The sequence below is a fragment of the Trematomus bernacchii genome, unplaced genomic scaffold (genome assembly GCF_902827165.1).
Source record: "Trematomus bernacchii unplaced genomic scaffold, fTreBer1.1, whole genome shotgun sequence".
NCBI lineage: Eukaryota > Metazoa > Chordata > Actinopteri > Perciformes > Nototheniidae > Trematomus > Trematomus bernacchii.
In genome coordinates, this window is record NW_022987720.1 from 23,735,692 (window position 1) to 23,756,730 (window position 21,039).

General features: G+C 39.3%; 1 pseudogene and 6 gene segments (V, D, J or C); all 7 read right to left on the reverse strand.

The window, feature by feature from the left end:
• Positions 1–1,351: 1,351 nt before the first annotated feature.
• LOC117492995 lies at positions 1,352–1,845 on the reverse strand. The segment is given in 2 exon segments: positions 1,352–1,692; positions 1,781–1,845. Coding segments are annotated over 2 exon segments (360 nt in total).
• Positions 1,846–2,633: 788 nt separating this feature from the next.
• Positions 2,634–3,169, reverse strand: LOC117493007. The segment is given in 2 exon segments: positions 2,634–2,960; positions 3,057–3,169. Coding segments are annotated over 2 exon segments (348 nt in total).
• A 5,016-nt stretch (positions 3,170–8,185) lies between these two features.
• LOC117493005 lies at positions 8,186–8,787 on the reverse strand. The segment is given in 2 exon segments: positions 8,186–8,599; positions 8,696–8,787. Coding segments are annotated over 2 exon segments (348 nt in total).
• A 5,791-nt stretch (positions 8,788–14,578) lies between these two features.
• Positions 14,579–15,070, reverse strand: LOC117492110. The segment is given in 2 exon segments: positions 14,579–14,907; positions 14,996–15,070. Coding segments are annotated over 2 exon segments (378 nt in total).
• Positions 15,071–17,231: 2,161 nt separating this feature from the next.
• Positions 17,232–17,815, reverse strand: LOC117493002. The segment is given in 2 exon segments: positions 17,232–17,631; positions 17,728–17,815. Coding segments are annotated over 2 exon segments (348 nt in total).
• A 399-nt stretch (positions 17,816–18,214) lies between these two features.
• Positions 18,215–18,673, reverse strand: LOC117492111 (annotated as a pseudogene).
• A 1,524-nt stretch (positions 18,674–20,197) lies between these two features.
• On the reverse strand, positions 20,198–20,715 carry LOC117492978. The segment is given in 2 exon segments: positions 20,198–20,536; positions 20,625–20,715. Coding segments are annotated over 2 exon segments (366 nt in total).
• Positions 20,716–21,039: the final 324 nt, after the last annotated feature.

The following is a 21,039-nucleotide window of genomic DNA, read 5'->3' on the forward strand; positions in this document are numbered from 1 at the left end:
GGATCTATTTAATGTTCAAGTGGTGGTATTGAATAGAGGAAGTAGTTTGTGTACGACTCTCCTGTTACTGTCTCTCACTGTCTCTTCTGGCACAGTAACACACTGCTGTGTCCTCGGCCTTCAGACTGTTCATCTGCAGATACACTTTACTGCTGGAGTCATCTCTGGAGATAGTGAATCTACCCTGGACCGACTGAGAGTAATAGATCGGAGTACTAGCTGTGTGAAAGCGATCCACTCCAGTCCTTTCCCAGAAGCCTGTCTGATCCAGTTCCATACCGAGCCTCCAAAGTTGAATCCAGATGTTGTGCAGGTGAGTCTGTGAGATTCTCCGGGTTTCCTGACTGCTGGTTCAGACTCAGTTATGGTCTGACCTTCAGCGACAGACCAAACAAACAGAGCAACCACCAAGAGTGTTAGCTTTCCCTGAGCCATGTTCACACAGTTTCTTGTGTTTTCAAAAGCTTGAGTCGCTCTTTAAATATGAAGTAAACTTGATCCCTTTGAGAATTCATTTGACGATTAGCTCCTCCTACTTTGCATTCTGCTTTAAAAGTCAAATTCAAGGCTATACAAACAGCATTAAACAGCATTTAAACTAACAGCAAATAGGTATTTAAGGCAATTGTTGACAAAAATGAACTGTTGATTAAAATACTATAATTATTATTTTTCAACAAAAGATCCAGTTGATTTTTTTTTTTCTTGAATTTGACTATAACTCATATGAGTAATATAAAAGCTTTAGTTCTAATGATTGTTTTAGTTGTAACAATTCAAAACTAATTCAGAAATTGGTTGAACGATATGTTTTTATTTATTTTTATGTTGTAACTGCAATGAAGGAAAGCATGATGGTCTAAATGTTTACTTGTGTTTGCTGCAGCTGGATGAAGACCTGGGTTTTGTTTATTCTTTTACTTTAAAGGTTTCAGTATTCAAATAGTGGCAATTTGAGGACAGATACAGAGAAACTTGGAGCCTTAAGAGGAAATAAACTACTAAGGAACCGAAACTTATTTGACAATGTGCAAAAACACATTTCTGCAGTGCATGAAAAATGCAAACTAAATAAGTTAAAAGACGTAGGATCTCAGATTAGACCATTTTCTAAATGTTAGCACATAAATGCTTTTTATGGTTCAGCTGCTGTCTTCTCTAAAGAGACATTTTGATAAGGCTCTGTTCTGCAATAAACATGATAACTCTATTTAGTGATATGATTTCTACATTCAGATATCTGTTAAGAAATATGTTTTACATTGTTTGGTGTAACTAAAGTTGTGTCATGATATTGGAAAACTCCAAATCTCACATTAACAGTGTGAGAAAACTGTGGTAATAATGAGGGGTTTTTGTACAGCTGCTCAACCAGCTTCAGTCACTGTGTCTCTCGAGCACAGTAATAAACAGCAGAGTCTACAGCCGTCAGACTGTTCATCTGCAGATACACCTGCTGTATGTTGTTGCTGGAGCCGATGAACCGGCCTTTCACTGACTCAGAGTAGAAGATGTTGGCACTGCTAGTAGGGTGGATCAAAGCGATCCACTCCAGTCCTTTCCCAGGAGCCTGTCTGATCCAGGCAATGTAGTGGTTGAATGTGAATCCAGAAGTAGTACAGGTCAATCTGTGAGATTCTCCAGGCCTTTTAGTCACTGGTTCAGATTCTGTCAGAGTCTGACCACCAACACCTGTCAAGAGGATAAAAACACATCTGGTGAAATAAGTTGTAGACACAATTAGAAGCTGTGTTAGATAAAGATCAGTAAAGATGTTGACCTGCCCAGCAGACAGTGAGCAGCAGCAGTCCTGTCCTATAGTCCATCATGTTAAACTGTGTGTCCTCTGTCCTCTGTCCTCCTCTCTGCAGTCACATAAGTAGAGGGGGAGATATCTGAGTTTTGCATTGACTCCTCCTTTCTGATTGAACATTGTCCTCTTTTAACAGTATTTTATGTTAAAAACATTATCTCTTACATTTTAAATTGGTAAACATTTCTTATTGGGCTGTAAGTCACTTTGCAACATTTTAATATCGTTATGTAATTCAGATTTGTCAGATGAAACAAACAAATAATGGCTTTTAATTGATTAAAATAAACATTATTGTCATTAAAAAATGATTTGAGTTAATTTAGTAAATAAATCACTTTACATGTTTTATCTACATCTCATGTCTTTAACATTTATATTTTTAATCAAAAATGACGTTTTGTGTCAAATAAAGAACAGAAATGCATGCATTTGTTTTTGGAAAGAAATTCTGACATCCAACCATTTTTTCTTGTGTTTTGTCTCGTAGATGTACTGTTTAGTATTTGTGAATAAATAGTGTGAACAATATTCTTAGAGCTGAAATTGGTTGTAAAGAAACTTAAATTTAGACTAAAAAAATCATTTACTGAAAATATATAATACTGGATACTTGAAAAGGCTGATGTTTAACAATTTAAAGAAGAATTAATCATTTTTTTATTCTGGGAATACATACAGTAATGTATCAGTGATTATAACCTCTAAATGTTTAAACTGATGATGTAACAGTGAGCTGGTGTTGAGATCATTTCTGGTCTGAGGGCTCCTCCTCTGGTGGCTTCATGTTACAAGTGTTCAGGCTCTGAGGGGTTTTTGTACAGCTCTACTGATGGTGTGTGTCACAGTGTGTCTCTGGCACAGTAATACACAGCAGAGTCTCCAGGCTGCACGCTCTGTCCGTTCAGAGTCACTGTTTTGCTGGAAGAGTCTAAGTCGATACTGAACTTGCTCTTCAGTGAATCTTTGTAGTATGTAGTTGAACCAACTCTCATTCCTATCCACTCCAGTCCTTTCCCTGCAGGCTGTCTGATCCAGGCTGTGTAGTAGCTGCTAACAGAATAAGAGACCTGACAGGTGATGGTCAGACGTTGACCTGGCTGCACAGTCACAGAGGCTGGCTGTGTCAACTGCTCACACTTCACACCTGTGGAGGGAAACATGTTGAATAGTGAGCGAGGTTAATAACAGTGAGCAGTCAGTGTGAGCGTTCTGTCAGTGTCTCTGCCTCAGTGAGACTCACAGGATCCAGCAGCCAGCAGCAGCAGCAGAGCTACAGAGAACATGGTTGGTGTTGAAGGTGACCTGATGGAGCTTCTCTTCTTCTGCTGCAGCTGACAGCATGATATCAAGTCTTTATAGCAGACTGTGAGGAAGTTCACTTTGCATAGAGAGGAACACTGACAGGCTATAAAAGAGGGACGGACTGTCCTGTCTCGAGTTGTCATTTGGATTTGTGTTGGGACATATGAAATAACATTTTTTTTTTTTTAAACAATAAATGAAAATGATCTTTTTATTTCCAATCAAACCTCAGACAAACAGTATATCTATTGTCTGATGTAACTTTTGGTAAATGATATCTGATGAAGCAGTTTTATTGAGGCGATATTTCTTTCAGTGTCTTGATGATGTTGATCTCAAGCTTTTTTGTGATTGTGAGAAGCAGAACACAAAGTTTTGAATTTGCATTTGAACTTGTTGAGTTTTTGTACAGCATTTCTCCTTCCTGTGTCACTGTGTCTCTCGAGCACAGTAATAAACAGCAGAGTCTACAGCCGTCAGACTGCTCATCTGCAGATACACCTGCTGTCTGTTGTTGTCTCTGGAGATGGTGAACCGGCCTTTCATGCATAAATATATTATTGATACCTGCTGTTAAGAAATTAATAATGGGTTATTATTGTTGAAGGAAAGCCTCAAGACTTTCATAGTATACGTTTAGAGACATTGTCATATTCCCGTTATTGTCACCTGTCTTTTTATCCTCTACTGCCACCTGTTGGTGCTTGTGTGAGTAATGTGACTGACATTTGTACATTTAATGTTTATTTTGCCCATACATGAAAAATACATTTAGAACATGTTTTTCCTGTCCTTGGCTGTTTTATGAGGAAATTATTTATTTAAAGACATTTATTTTTATTATTGTGTTTTGTAACGGTACGTCTACACAGCAGCGTTAAACAAATCTTGGAGGTGGGCGTATCGAATTTTTTGAGAGCAAGGCACGAACAACCAATCACATGAATCTCCCGCCCGCGACATACGAAGCAAAAAAGCCCGAAGTAAACTGGATATAAACTCCCCAAAACAGGCGAAAACCTATCACTGTCTCTGCCACCTCCCTCCATGCCTGGCTCCTCCGGTTTATATCCCGGTAGGTCTGGTCATAAAGCACCGGGTGATTCCCTACCGCTAATTTCTCCTCCATTTTTTGGAATATGAGGAAATGACCTGCGGTATGTCTCTCCCAGCATACACGCCGTTTGATTGGCTAGAGCTTGAACTGTCAGATTTGCGTACACGGGATTTGATTGGCTGACGCTTCCACCTCAGCCTCAAAAGTTGAACATTGTTCAACTTTGAATCCTGAAAATCCTGAAAATCTCCGCTCGCCTGCCCACAATGCATTTCGGCGAAAAGTGAGGGAAAGTGACGTCACCCCATTCAAAGTGAATGGGCAGAAGCGTTTCAAGATTTTTTTAACGCTGCTGTGTAGACGCACTGTAACTTGGCTCAGTAGCAACTGTTTTTTTCATTTTCATAAAAACTACAACAAGGAAAGATTTAGTGAAAGTATAATTCTCCTTGTACTCTATCAACAAAGTATGCATGAGGACTGTAGGTTTTTGTACAGCTGCTCAACCAGCTTCAGTCACTGTGTCTCTCGAGCACAGTAATAAACAGCAGAGTCTACAGCCGTCAGACTGCTCATCTGCAGATACACCTGCTGTATGTTGTTGTCTCTGGAGATGGTGAACCGGCCTTTCACTGACTCAGAGTAGTAGATGCTGCTACTGCTATCACTGATAGTAGCAACCCACTCCAGTCCTTTTCCAGCAGCCTGTCTGATCCAACCCATCCTGTGGCTACTGAAGGTGTATCCAGAGGCTGAACAGATCAATCTGTGAAATTCTCCAGGCCTTTTAGTCACTGGTTCAGATTCTGTCAGAGTCTGACCATCAACACCTGTCAAGAGGATAAAAACACATCTGGTGAAATAAGCTGTTGACACAATTAAAATCTGTGTTAGATACAGATCAGTAAAGATGTTGACCTGCCCAGCAGACAGTGAGCAGCAGCAGTCCTGTCCTATAGTCCATCATGTTAAACTGTGTGTCCTCTGTCCTCTGTCCTCCTCTCTGCAGTCACATAAGTAGAGAGGGAGATATCTGAGTTTTGCATTGACTCCTCCTATAACTAAGGGTGTGTTTTTTTTTCAGAATAATTTTGCAAGGCCATTTATAAAGGGACAAACAATTGACTTCATGTAAAGTATAACGATTTTGATTGCAAGAGGGACAGCTAGGCCTACATCCAATACGACAATAAACTCAATTAATTAACTAACGATTAATCTCAGGTGTATTTGATTTAATTTGGGTTAGAGATTAGATGATCAGAGCTACTTCTTTAACTGAAACATTATTAATATATATTTTTTATTTAATCAACTTCTCCAATGTGTTTACGGTGGATTAAAGTTTGGCAATTAGCTGACTGGAATAGGTTGTTTTCTCCAGTGTTAAATATAGAATTTGCTTCATTTGGTTGTGGTTATGTTACAGTAATGTTTCAAATTCAAACAGATAAAACTTTCCTGATGATAATGTTTATGATATAATGATGATTTGTGTTCAATCGGCAAATCAAATAGATGTTTTTTTAATGTTTAATGTTATCAAAGTGTGCTTTCATTAATGTACTTCTAGAGATACATGTGCACAGTTTAACCATACTGAATCAGACAAACAGCTGCGTTGTTTGAAATGGGACATTTTATATTATCTGTGATACATTTAGTTGGAGACACAAAATAAACAGAAATACATATTTTTCTGTTTGGATTCACTATATTTCTTTAGGTTGCAACTGAATTAAACATTGCGTCAAATGAGATGAAATAGGATGTCAATATTCAGTTACTCAGTATTTCAATATAAAGTGAATGCTCTCATGGGTATTGGTAAATAGAGGAAGTAGTTTTTGTACGACTCTTCTATTACTGTCTCTCACTGTGTCTCTTCTGGCACAGTAATACACTGCTGTGTCCTCGGCCTTCAGACTGTTCATCTGCAGATACAATTTACTGCTGGAGTCATCTCTGGAGATAGTGAATCTACCCTGGACCGACTGAGAGTAATAGATAGAAGTACTGCCTGTGTGTATAAAAGCGATCCACTCCAGTCCTTTCCCAGGAGCCTGTCTGACCCAGTTCATAGGGTAGCTACTTAATGTGAATCCAGAGGCTGTACAGGTCAATCTGTGAGATTCTCCAGGCCTTTTAGTCACTGGTTCAGATTCTGTCAGAGTCTGACCATCAACACCTGTAAAGAGGATAAAAACACATCTGGTGAAATAAGCTGTTGACACAATTAAAATCTGTGTTAGATACAGATCAGTAAAGATGTTGACCTGCCCAGCAGACAGTGAGCAGCAGCAGTCCTGTCCTATAGTCCATCATGTTAAACTGTGTGTCCTCTGTCCTCTGTCCTCCTCTCTGCAGTCACATAAGTAGAGGGGGAGATATCTGAGTTTTGCATTGACTCCTCCTTTCTGATTGAACATTGTCCTCTTTTAACAGTATTTTATGTTCAAAACTTTATCTCTTACCATTTTCAATTGGTAAACATTTCTTATTGGGCTGTAAGTCACTTTGTAACATTTTATTATTGTTATGTAATTCAGATTTGTCAGATGAAACAAACAAATAACGGATTTTATTTACTGTTGATTAAAATAAAGGTATTCACATTATTGTCATTAAAAAATGCTTTGAGTTAATTTAGTAAATAAATCACTTTACAGGTTTTATCTACATCTCATGTCTTTAACCTTGATATTTTTAATCAAAGATGACGTTTTGTGTCAAATAAAGAACAGAAATGCATGCATTTGTTTTTGGAAAGAAAATCTGACATCCAACAATTTTTTGTTGTGTTTTGGCTCGTCGATGTACTGTTTAGTATTTGTGAATAAATAGTGTGAACAATATTCTTAGAGCTGAAATTGGTTGTAAAGAAACTTAAATTTAGAGCAAAAAATTCAATTACTGACAATATATAATTATGGATACTTGAAAAGGCTGATGTTTAACAATTTAAAGGGGACCTATCATGCAAAATGCACTTTTGTACGTCTTTTATACATGAATATGTGTCCCCGGTGTTCCAGGGAACTCACCAAGTGTCAGAAAACACAACCCTCTCTATTTTCCTCCATACCCAAATCTCTAAAAAAGGGGCTGCAACGGATCTGATAAAAACTGATCCAGATTTGAACACTGTCCTGACGTCAGGACAGTGGCGCTACGGCTATTGGGCCAACTCCACCAATCAGGAGGAGACAGCCACGGCCATTGCCGTTCGAAAGCGCTGGAGACGCTGTAGTACATATGCCAGGCCTGTAAGTGGCGCTATAGTCTGCCACAAAAGCAGCGAAGAAGACTTGGTTACCATGGTTACCCTTCTGTTTATTCTCCGCTGTGGCTTTTTTTCTCCCTCCCCGAGGCAAGCGTTTGCTCCCGCTGCTTTAATTCAATGCAATCCCTCCCCGTCGAGGCAAGCACTGTAATTCTCTCCGGTTAGTCCACCAGCAGATGACAAACACCCACCTCTCCGCCTCTTCCAAGGAACGAGGGGACCGTGCGGCAGAGTTTCAGTTTCAGTTTGTTTCGCCGGTCAAGATGTCCGTTAAAGTTTAAATCTTCCGGACAAAATTAGAAAAGTGCCGGTCAAAGGTCTTCTTTGTTATTTATTGAGCTTTAAAACAAATTAATAACGACTCTATATAATAAAACACGGAGGACGGAGATCTCTTTTTCTCCCCCTCTTCTGACAGCCCAGCAGCTGATCAGAGCACGTCTCACCTCTCCTGCAGGGGGGTGTGGTCAGCAGAATCAGACCCGTAGACAGCAAACAGCACATAGAGCGAAATGAGGCATGGCTAAAATGCATGATCTGTTTGGTATTTTGAAAACAGAAACGTATAAATATACCTTATATAGGTATGGCCCTACAATATATCATTTAAATATAGCATGATGGGTTTCCTTTAAAGAAGTGTTATTCATGTTTTTATTCTGGGAATACATACAGTAATGTATCAGTGATTATAACCTCTAAATGTTTAAACTGATGATGTAACAGTGAGCTGGTGTTGAGATCATTTCTGGTCTGAGGGCTCCTCCTCTGGTGGCTTCATGTTACAAGTGTTCAGGCTCTGAGGGGTTTTTGTTCAGCTCTACTGATGGTGTGTGTCACAGTGTGTCTCTGGCACAGTAATACACAGCAGAGTCTCCAGGCTGCACGCTCTGTCCGTTCAGAGTCACTGTGTTGCTGGAAGAGTCTAAGTCGATACTGAACTTGCTCTTCAGTGAATCTTTATAGTGTGAAGCTCCAGTGAATTTGCTACCTATCCACTCTAGTCCTTTCCCTGCAGGCTGTCTGATCCAGGCTGTCCAGTAGCTGCTAACAGAATAAGAGACCTGACAGGTGATGGTCAGACGTTGACCTGGCTGCACAGTCACAGAGGCTGGCTGTATCAACTGTTCACACTTCACACCTGTGGAGGGAAACATGTTGAATAGTGAGCGAGGTTAATAACAGTGAGCAGTCAGTGTGAGCGTTCTGTCAGTGTCTCTGCCTCAGTGAGACTCACAGGATCCAGCAGCCAGCAGCAGCAGCAGAGCTACAGAGAACATGGTTGGTGTTGAAGGTGACCTGATGGAGCTTCTCTTCTTCTGCTCCAGCTGACAGCATGATATCAAGTCTTTATAGCAGACTGTGAGGAAGTTCACTTTGCATAGAGAGGGACACTGACAGGCTATAAAAGAGGGACGGACTGTCCTGTCTCGAGCAGTCCAAGTTTGGATTTGTTGTTGGACATGTGAAAGAAATGATATTCTTTTTAAAACAATAACTGAAAGTTCATTGTTGTATTCTTCATAAAGCTTCTAACAGACATATCAGGCAAACAGACTCACATTTACACTCAGATTAAAAGAATATTTAAATTCTGCTTTGACTATATTTTGTGAAGCTACAATCTGAATGTAACAGTTGTATTAAGACAATGTTTACTTTTAGTGTCTTGATGATGTTGAACTGAAGCTTGTTCTGTGGTTGTGAGAAGCAGAACACAACGTTTTGACTTGTTGAGATTTTGATCAGTTGCTGGTTGCACTCAACTGAGATCGTCCTCCTCCCTGTCAATTAAGAACGTCACACTGTTAATCGCTCTCCTCTGTCATCATCCTTCTGGATCTTTCTGCTGTGTTTTTCATGGTAACCCGCAAGATCCTTCTTCACACCCTCCAAGAACTATTGGAGTCTCAGACTGTGTACTGCCCCTGCTCACATGTTATATTTAGATATTTTGTTGTGTTCAATATAATATGTAGTTATCACATGCAGAGGCCTGAGAAAAGACATTTGGGGATCTCTACGTCATTTTGATCACTCAAATGTTTAGGGAGCCTATGGCATTATAAAAAAAGACCCCCTAGCTGTGTAGGGTCTTCTTATAACACAGAGGAAGAAAAACACATTCGAACATTAACAGTCTCACTCAAGTCCGATTCAAACTCAAGTAGGAAGTAAAAAACACAAAATAATCTAGATTTGGAGTTTTTCTTTTTTTAGTGGAATTAGTGACAGAATTCCTCCTGGCTCTTACTGCCATGATATTTTAAACTTTCTGCTTTACCCCGATAAACATTGTTAAAAACAAAATCTTCAAGGTTTTTGCATAGCTTCACTGGGGACTTCCACCAGTGTCGCCCTTTTGGGGTAACCTTTGACCCTGACTTTCTTTTTTTAACACGAAAGACGTCTTGTGACAGAAGCATTATGTGGGGAAGTATTCACATCTTGTGTATATAAGATATCCTGATTTAAGATGGAAAATGACTTTCACTCTCTGTTGGTTAATCCCACTGAAAAACTCACTGGTTTTTGTACAGCTCTGTGGCTTCCTGTATCACTGTGTGTCTCGAGCACAGTAATAAACAGCAGAGTCTACAGCCGTCAGACTGTTCATCTGCAGATACACCTGCTGTCTGCTGTTGTCTCTGGAGCCGGTGAACCGGCCTTTCACTGACTCAGAGTAGTACTGGGTACCACCATCATATCTGATATAAGCGACCCACTCCAGTCCTTTCCCAGGAGCCTGTCTGACCCAGTGCATGCTGTAGTCACTGAATGTGAATCCAGAGGCTGTACAGGTCAATCTGTGAGATTCTCCAGGCCTTTTAGTCACTGGTTCAGATTCTGTCAGAGTCTGACCATCAACACCTGTAAAGAGGATAAAAACACATCTGGTGAAATAAGTTGTTGACACAATTAAAAGCTGTGTTAGATAAAGATCAGTAAATATGTTGACCTGCCCAGCAGACAGTGAGCAGCAGCAGTCCTGTCCTATAGTCCATCATGTTAAACTGTGTGTCCTCTGTCCTCTGTCCTCCTCTCTGCAGTCACATAAGTAGAGGGGGAGATATCTGAGTTTTGCATTGACTCCTCCTTTCTGATTGAACATTGTCCTCTGTTCACACTAATATTTACCTTAAAAAAATATCTCTTTAAATGTTGATTTTGTCAACATTTTAACCTGATATCAATGTTATCCCTATATTGATTTTTTACATTTACATTTCTTATTTAATTCAGTTTCTTCCGATGCAACTTGAATTTCTGCTGCTGTTTATTGAAAATAGGTTTTAAAATTGTTATGATTAAGTTTTATATCATGTAGCGTGTATATCACTTTGCAGGCTAGGTTTGAAATAGACGAAAAGCATCCCATACTTTTTTATCAAAGCTGACGTATTGTGTCACAGTTATCAGTACAGCAATTAATGCATTTGTTGCAATTGTGAGATCCAAAGAAATGTAAGTTTTGGCTCGTAGCTTGTAGTAATTGATATTTTTAGGGGAATACATCCTGTTACACATCTAACATTTAGAGCAATTCATCTACTGAAACCAATTCAGCTGATTTTATTTTATAAGGTCTACTTGAGAAGTTTAATGTTCGACAATTTGTGATTTTTAATTGTCTTGTATTTTGGGAATACAAACAGTAATGTATCAGTGATTATAACCTCTAAATGTTTAAACTGATGATGTAACAGTGAGCTGGTGTTGAGATCATTTCTGGTCTGAGGGCTCCTCCTCTGGTGGCTTCATGTTACAAGTGTTCAGGCTCTGAGGGGTTTTTGTTCAGCTCTACTGATGGTGTGTGTCACAGTTAGGGATGTCCCGATCACCTTTTTTTGCTCCCGATCCGATTCCGATCATTTGATTTTGACAATCTGCCGATACCGATTTTCCCCGATCCGATCTTTATGCAATGCATTAAGAGGAAAAAAAAGGTAACAGATAACGGCTGGTCATCCAACGCGATGAATTCAGCTATCTTGGCTGTTATTTTTTTGGCCTTTTCACTGTTCTGGGGTAGTTTCTCTTTCCTTTTAAAAGTCTCTGAAAGGGTCGGTTGTTTCAGTGCCGTTACCTGAGTGGCCGCTGTGTACTCGTCGTGTTGTTGTTGGTGGTGTTTGTATTAGATTGGTCATGTTGAACGTAGCTCTGTTCTTTCCACCACGCGGAACCTCCGCCTTGCAAACATTGCATCTGGCTGTTACACTGCCTTCGCTTTCAATTTTATAATACTTCCAAACTCCTGACATTTTCTCTGTCCTGACTCCCGAGTCACCAGCTGAACGTAGCCTCTTGTTAGCTTACTGCTACTATTAGACACTGCGCCCACTCTGTTGCCAGATTTGAGAGAAATAAGCAACCAGGTCTATGAAAACAAGCCCAAAAGAAGCAACACATACATGATGTTGTGTAATTTTAACCCAAAACTAAGGCCTCAGGATGACTTTAAGACGTGAACATGGTCATTTTTGTTTTGTAACATTAAATAAAATGTTTAAAAATATTTTATAAAAAAAAAAAAAAAAAAAAAAAAAGATTCCGATCCCCGATTTTTTTCTCCCGATCCCCGATCACGTGAAAATCACGTGATCGGCTCCGATCCCCGATCACGTGATCGGATCGGGACTTCCCTAGTCACAGTGTGTCTCTGGCACAGTAATACACAGCAGAGTCTCCAGGCTGCACGCTCTGTCCGTTCAGAGTCACTGTGTTGCTGGAAGAGTCTAAGTCAATACTGAACTTGCTCTTCAGTGAATCTTTTTGGTATGTGTAGTGTCCAACACGTGCGCCGATAATCCACTCCAGTCCTTTCCCTGTAGGCTGTCTGATCCAGGCTGTGTACTAGCTGCTAACAGAATAAGAGACCTGGCAGGTGATGGTCAGACGTTGACCTGGCTGCACAGTCACAGAGGCTGGCTGTGTCAACTGTTCACACTTCACACCTGTACAAATAAAAATAAAAATAATATGACAGGTTATCCTGTTAAACAGCAGTATAATAAGTGTTGACTCGTGCAGAGAGAGACTCACTTCCAGCTGCCAGCAGCAGAGCTACAGAGAACATGATGAGGATGATGATGATGACTCTGAGAAGACGTGAGCTCCTGATCCCCTTTAATCTCCACTGACAGTCTCATGTGAAGGCCTTATAACTGAATCACAATGGAGATGACTGAGTTTGCATAGAACCAAACACATTGCATATGAATATGAGTCGGACTGGAGATAGAAAATGGAGCCTGTTATTGTTACTATCACAAGAATACAATCACCTCAGTGTTTCAAGAGTCTAGAATCAACAAAAACAGATAATTAACATCTGGAGCTCTTTTAATGTCCTTTTTGATTATTTTTACACCAGGTCTTGTCAAAACCTTTATTACATATTGAATATCCATACTAAACAAAACAGCACACCTGAAATGTATATTTAAATACTTTGTTAAGGGCAGTGAATTTGTTTTTTCTGTATATTTTTCAAATCAGTGTTATAAGTGTCACAGACAGAGTTACATTGCTATTATTGTCCTTAAAATATATGTAAAACAAAACCACTTATGTGATCTTTTTATTTGAGTGGTTTACTAATGACAGTTCATTCTGTTTTTGCTACTGTATAGATGGTTTTATTTTTGTCCTTTTTTCATGAGAAGAACTTGAAGAGTTTTTAATGCACCTACATCATTAGTTAAGTTATATCATTCGATAATGTAATAGTGAAAAAGGAATAACTTTTTAAAAAATATGAGCATTGCAATAAATGTAGTTAAGGATCTATTTAATGTTCAAGTGGTGGTATTGAATAGAGGAAGTAGTTTGTGTACGACTCTCCTGTTACTGTCTCTCACTGTGTCTCTGGCACAGTAATACACTGCTGTGTCCTCGGCCTTCAGACTGTTCATCTGCAGATACACTTTACTGCTGGAGTCATCTCTGGAGATAGTGAATCTACCCTGGACCGACTGAGAGTAATAGATAGGAGTACTAGCTGTGTGTATGAAAGCGATCCACTCCAGTCCTTTCCCAGGAGCCTGTCTGATCCAGTTCCATACCGAGCCTCCAAAGTTGAATCCAGATGTTGTGCAGGTGAGTCTGTGAGATTCTCCGGGTTTCCTGACTGCTGGTTCAGACTCAGTTATGGCCTGACCTTCAGCGACAGACCAAACAAACAGAGCAACCACCAAGAGTGTTAGCTTTCCCTGAGCCATGTTCACACAGTTTCTTGTGTTTTCAAAAGCTTGAGTCCCTCTTTAAATATGAAGTAAACTTGATCCCTTTGAGAATTCATTTGATGATTAGCTCCTCCTACTTTGCATTCTGCTTTAAAAGTCAAATTCAAGGCTATACAAACAGCATTAAACATCATTTAAACTAGGAGCAAATAGGTATTTAAGGCAATTGTTGGCAAAAATGAACTGTTGATTAAATTAAACTTACTATAATTATTCTTTTACAACTAAGGCTCCAGCTGATTTTTTTTCTTGAATTTGACTATAACTCATATGAGTAACTTCAAAGCTTTACTTCTAATCATTGTTGTAGTTGTAACAATTCTAAACTAATTCAGAAATTGGTTGAACGATATGTTTTGTATTCTTTTTATGTTGTAACTGCAATGAAGGAAAGCATGATGGTCTAAATGTTTACTTGTGTTTGCTGCAGCTGGATGAAGACCTGGGTTTTGTTTATTCTCTTACTTTAAAGGTTTCAGTATTCAAATAGTGGCAATTTGAGGACAGATACAGAGAAACTTGGAGCCTTAAGAGGACATAAACTACTAAGGAACTGAAACCTATTTGACAATGTGCAAAAACACATTTCTGCAGTGCATGAAAAATGCAAACTAAATAAGTTATAAGACGTAGGATCTCAGATTAGACCATTTTCTAAATGTTAGCACATAAATGCTTTTTATGGTTCAGCTGCTGTCTTCTCTAAAGAGACATTTTGATAAGAGTCTGTTCTGCAATAAACATGATAACTCTATTTAGTGATTTCAACAGTGTTTGGTGTAACTAAAGTTGTGTCATGATATTGAAAGACTCCAAATCTCACATTAACAGTGTGAGAAAACTGTGGTAATAATGAGGGGTTTTTGTAAAGCTGCTCAACCAGCTTCAGTCAATGTGTGTCGAGCACAGTAATAAACAGCAGAGTCTACAGCCGTCAGACTGTTCATCTGCAGATACACCTGCTGTCTGTTGTTGTCTCTGGAGATGGTGAACCGGCCTTTCACTGACTCAGAGTAGAAGATGTGGGCACTGCTAGTAGGGTGGATCAAAGCGATCCACTCCAGTCCTTTTCCAGGAGCCTGTCTGACCCAGGCCATGTTGTAGCTACTGAATGTGAATCCAGAGGCTGTCCAGGTCAATCTGTGAGATTCTCCAGGCCTTTTAGTCACTGGTTCAGATTCTGTCAGAGTCTGACCATCAACACCTGTCAAGAGGATAAAAACACATCTGGTGAAATAAGCTGGTGACACAATTAAAATCTGTGTTAGATAAAGATCAGTAAAGATGTTGACCTGCCCAGCAGACAGTGAGCAGCAGCAGTCCTGTCCTATAGTCCATCATGTTAAACTGTGTGTCCTCTGTCCTCTGTCCTCCTCTCTGCAGTCACATAAGTAGAGGGGGAGATATCTGAGTTTTGCATTGACTCCTCCTCACAGGGTTTGTAAAAAATATCAACCCTCCATCTCAGCAGTTTAGACTTTTCTCTAACTAGTTTTAAGTTGTGTAGAATAATTGTATTGCAGTAACTACATAATCACATTTATTCTAATAATACACAAATGATTATCTTAGCTTCGACATGTGACTCAACAAATTATATAAATATATGTATATTACATAATTCATGTTGGTATCAATGCTCTGTTTCTCATATGTCAGTTTGAGCATAATGGAAGCACATTTACTATAATATAAATCATCTACAATTTTGTTCTGATAGTAAATGGTAACTGTACTTATATAGCGATTTATCCAGTCTTGACGACCAGAGACCTCAAAGCGCTTTACATACTTCATGTCATTCACCCATTCATACAGAGCAGTGTACCTTACTCTAGGAACTAACATTCATACACACTCACACACCGTTGGCCATGCCATCGGAAGCAACTCAGGGTTAAGTATCTTGCCCAAGGATACATCGACATGTCGACTGCACGGGTTGGGATCGAACCCACAACCTTCTGATTGAAAGACGAGAGCCCAATATATAGTAGTGTTTAGGAAATGTGCTTTATTCTCCTTTCACATGTCACCTTTCTAATAATCTAGTCACCCAGCCAAGCTCTCTGTCTGATCACATATTGTTTTTCAGCTTGTTTCTCTTTTCATATTTAATGTAATTTGGGGCTTGTATTTATAAATATGACAAATGTTATTTAAAGTAAAATAATAAGATATCATGAGGGACTATCTGGTGATTAATGGGAAACACATAGAAATCTGATGGGGATACATCAAAGTGCTTTTTGTAATTTTAGAGAAAACCCAGAAGTGTGTAGGATCACATTGCTTTGTGGTTAGTGGAGGTTTTTGTGCAGCTGCTCCACTGTCTTTAGTCACTGTGTGTCGAGCACAGAAGTAAACAGCAGAGTCTCCTGCTGCCAGGCTGCTGACCTCGAGGTACTGAGTGCTGCTGGGAACATCTTCAGTCATGGTGAAGCGGCTTTGAAAGGAGCTGCCATAGATAGGAGAGTTTGAACCTGTGTCCATCCTCCCAACCCACTCCAGAGCTTGTCCTGGCCTCTGTCTGATCCAGTGAATATAATGGCTTGTCATTGTAAAACCAGATGTGATACATGACATCTTCACTGTCCCTCCAGGTCTTTGCACCTGAGAGGAGGACTGCTCCAGTTTGATCTCACTCCAGACTCCTGTAAGTAAATCATTTTTGCTCATTATCCAACATTTCACCAAAGAAATAAAAAAAGAACTAAATCAGAATAGATTTTCTCAACATGAATAGTAACTAAAAATAATAAACTCCAGATAATTGTCCTTTCCATTATTTGAGAGACACTGTCAGTGCTTTCTGATCTGAGTGTTTCAGAAACATATAACACTTCTCTGGTGTTCTGCAACAAGTCGCTGATGGTGTGTTTTAAAGAGAGGAAGAGTTTGCATCGACCTCCCTCTACAGATTCAAAAAGGAACATGTGACATCAACATTTCCATAAGCAGAGTATCTCCACGACGGCTGCATTTACATTTCACATTCACTTACATTTCCTGTCCACTTATTTCTGGATTCATGAAAACAAAAAAAGAGGAAATTAGTTTGTTTATGTTCTGCAATGACATCCTGTTTCTTCAGTGGTAGAGCTACTGTTATTTTCTATTCCAGTAGATCTAAACAGAAACACAGAAAATGTGTTCTATATTTAACAGGCACCACAAGGCACACAAGTCATTTAGTATACATTCAGTTGGTCATATGTGTTTTGCATTTTGTGCAAAATGAATTCTCTCTCAGTCTCTTCTATACTGATCTTGGCTGCAGTGGAAGTGAAATAATATTACACAGACATTTAAATACATTTTTTAATGAACTTATCAGAGAGTGAGATGTGTATCATTGTTCACATTTATACTCTGTGTGGTTGAGTCACATGGTTGCTGAGTATTTGTGCAGGTCTGCTGGTGGTTTGTGTCACTGTGGGCAGACGTACAAGGTTGAGCAAACACGAATATTTCTATGACATCTTAGTACTCTTTCCCTCTTGACTGTAACAGTGAGCTGGTGTTGAGATCATTTCTGGTCTGAGGGCTCCTCCTCTGGTGGCTTCATGTTACAAGTGTTCAGGCTCTGAGGGGTTTTTGTACAGCTCTACTGATGGTGTGTGTCACAGTGTGTCTCTGGCACAGTAATACACAGCAGAGTCTCCAGGCTGCACGCTCTGTCCGTTCAGAGTCACTGTGTTGCTGGAAGAGTCTAAGTTGATACTGAACTTGCTCTTCAGTGAATCTTTGTAGTATGTAGTTGAACCTCTTCTCACTCCTATCCACTCCAGTCCTTTCCCTGCAGGCTGTCTGATCCAGGCTGTCCAGTAGCTGCTAACAGAATAAGAGACCTGACAGGTGATGGTCAGACGTTGACCTGACTGCACAGTCACAGAGGCTGGCTGTATCAACTGCTCACACTTCACACCTGTGGAGGGAAACATGTTGAATAGTGAGCGAGGTTAATAACAGTGAGCAGTCAGTGTGAGCGTTCTGTCAGTGTCTCTGCCTCAGTGAGACTCACAGGATCCAGCAGCCAGCAGCAGCAGCAGAGCTACAGAGAACATGGTTGGTGTTGAAGGTGACCTGGTGGAGCTTCTCTTCTTCTGCTGCAGCTGACAGCATGATATCAAGTCTTTATAGCAGACTGTGAGGAAGTTCACTTTGCATAGAGAGGGACACTGACAGGCTATAAAAGAGGGACGGACTGTCCTGTCAAGAGTTGTCTTTTGGATTTGTGTTGGGACATATGAAATAACATTTATTTTTTAAAACAATAAATGAAAATGATCTTTTTATTTCCAATCAAACCTCAGACAAACAGTATATTTATTGTCTGATGTAACTTTTGGTAGCTGCTATCTGATGGAAGCAGTTTTATTGAGGCGATATTTCCTTCAGTGTTTTGATAATGTTGAGCTCAAGCTTTTTTGTGACTGTGAGAAGCAGAACACAAAGTTTTGACTTTTTTTTACTTGTTGAGTTTTTGTACAGCATTTCTCCTTTCTGTCTCACTGTGTCTCTCGAGCACAGTAATAAACAGCAGAGTCTACAGCCGTCAGACTGCTCATCTGCAGATACACCTGCTGCCTGTTGTTGTCTCTGGAGATGGTGAACCGGCCTTTCACTGACTCAGAGTAGTAGATGCTGCTACTGCCACTGCTGATATAAGCGATCCACTCCAGTCCTTTTCCAGCAGCCTGTCTGATCCAAGCAGTATCAATATGACCACTAAACCCTGAATATGTGCAGGTCAGTCTGTGGGACTCTCCAGGCTTTTTAACCTCTGGTTCAGACTCAGTCAGTGTTTGACCCTCAGTACCTACAGACATGTAAACAGCTCATTAGTTTCTGTAAAGCAGCCATATTGTCTTTGTACCAGGAGCTCTGTCAGAAAAACAGGTTTTGTTCTTACCTGCAGAGTTAAATGACAGGATGAGAAACACCACCAGATAATCAGGTCTGATCATTGTGAAAGCCAGTTGTCTCTGTCCAGTCTACAGTGTGTATGTCAGTGATTTAGTGTCTGTCCTTCACTCTGCAACACATATGTAGAGATGGAAGAGGTCAGAGTTTGCATTGACTCCTCCTCCTCAAACAGAAACACAGCACATCCCCTGAATAAATATGATGTAGATTTCCTTTTTGCATACTATGACTGAATGTATATCCTTAAATTATAAGGTTGAATTTAAAGTTCTTTGTCAGTTCCTTTTATTTAAACCTAAATAAGATGTAATCATTTATTCTGCTTTGCACAACATTGGTTGCACATCCACATACTGGAAACATCATGCATACATATATTATTGATACCTGCTGTTAAGAAATTAATAATGGGACATGATTGTTGCAGGAAAGCTTCAAGACTTTTATAGTATACATTTAGAGACATTGTCATATTCCCGTTATTGTCATCTGTATTTTTATCCTCTTCCGCCACCTGTTGGTGCTTGTGTGAGTAATGTGACTGACATTTCTACATTTAGTGTTTCTTTTTGCCCATACATGAAAAATACATTTAGAACATGTTTTTTCTGTCCTTGGCTGTTTTATGAGGAAATTATTTATTTAAAGACATTTTTTTTTTATTATTATGTTTTATAACTTGGCTCAGTAGCAACTGTTTTTTTCATTTTCATAAAAACTACAACAAGGAAAGCTTTAATCAACGTATAATTCTCCTTGTACTCTATCAACAAAGTATGGATGAGGACTGTAGGTTTTTGTACAGCTGCTCAACCAGCTTCAGTCACTGTGTGTTGACAAAAATGAACTGTTGATTAAATTAAACTAATATAATTATTCTTTTACAACTAAGGCTCCAGCTGATTTTTTTTCTTGAATTTGACTATAACTCATATGAGTAACATAAAAGCTTTACTTCTAGTCATTGTTTTAGTTGTAACAATTCGAAACTAATTCAGAAATTGGTTGAACGATATGTTTTGTATTCTTTTTATGTTGTAGCTGCAATGAAGGAAAGCATGATGGTCTAAATGTTTACTTGTGTTTGCTGCAGCTGGATGAAGACTTGGGTTTTGTTTCTTTTTTTACTTTAAAGGTTTCAGTATTCAAATAGTGGCAATTTGAGGACAGATACAGAGAAACTTGGAGCCTTAAGAGGACATAAACTACTAAGGAACTGAGACCTATTTGACAATGTGCAAAAACACATTTCTGCAGTGCATGAAAAATGCAAACTAAATAAGTAAAAGACGTAGGATCTCAGATTAGACCATTTTCTAAATGTTAGCACATAAATGCTTTTTATGGTTCAGCTGCAGTCTTCTCTAAAGAGATATTTTGATAAGGCTCTGTTCTGCAATAAACATGATAAATCTATTTAGTGATATGATTCCTACATTCAGATATCTGTTAAGAAATATTTGTTACATTGTTTGGTGTAACTAAAGTTGTGTCATGATATTGGAAAACTCCAAATCTCACATTAACAGTGTGAGAAAAGTGTGGTAATAATGAGGGGATTTTGTACAGCTGCTCAACCAGCTTCAGTCACTGTGTCTCTCGAGCACAGTAATAAACAGCAGAGTCTACAGCCGTCAGACTGTTCATCTGCAGATACACCTGCTGTCTGCTGTTGTCTCTGGAGATGGTGAACCGGCCTTTCACTGACTCAGAGTAGAAGATGTTGGCACTGCTAGTAGGGTGCATAGTAGCGATCCACTCCAGTCCTTTCCCAGGAGCCTGTCTGACCCAGTTCATGTAGTAGCTACTGAATGTGAATCCAGAGGCTGTACAGGTCAATCTGTGAGATTCTCCAGGCCTTTTAGTCACTGGTTCAGATTCTGTCAGAGTCTGACCATCAACACCTGTCAAGAGGATAAAAACACATCTGGTGAAATAAGCTGGTGACACAATTAAAATCTGTGTTAGATAAAGATCAGTAAAGATGTTGACCTGCCCAGCAGACAGTGAGCAGCAGCAGTCCTGTCCTATAGTCCATCATGTTAAACTGTGTGTCCTCTGTCCTCTGTCCTCCTCTCTGCAGTCACATAAGTAGAGGGGGAGATATCTGAGTTTTGCATTGACTCCTCCTCACAGGGTTTGTAAAAAATATCAACTCTCCATCTCAGCAGTTTAGACTTTTCTCTTAACTAGTTATACGTTTTGTAGAATGTCTATCAGTATAGCTCTAACATAAAAAACAAATGTATTCTAATAATACACAGATGATTATGTTTGCTCCGACTTTTGACAAGTTTATAAAAAAATTATTGAAATGTGTGAAATCATAATTTATATTTATCACACTAACCTAAACAAATTCTATATATATATGAGATCATTCATGTTGGTATCAATGCTCTGTTTC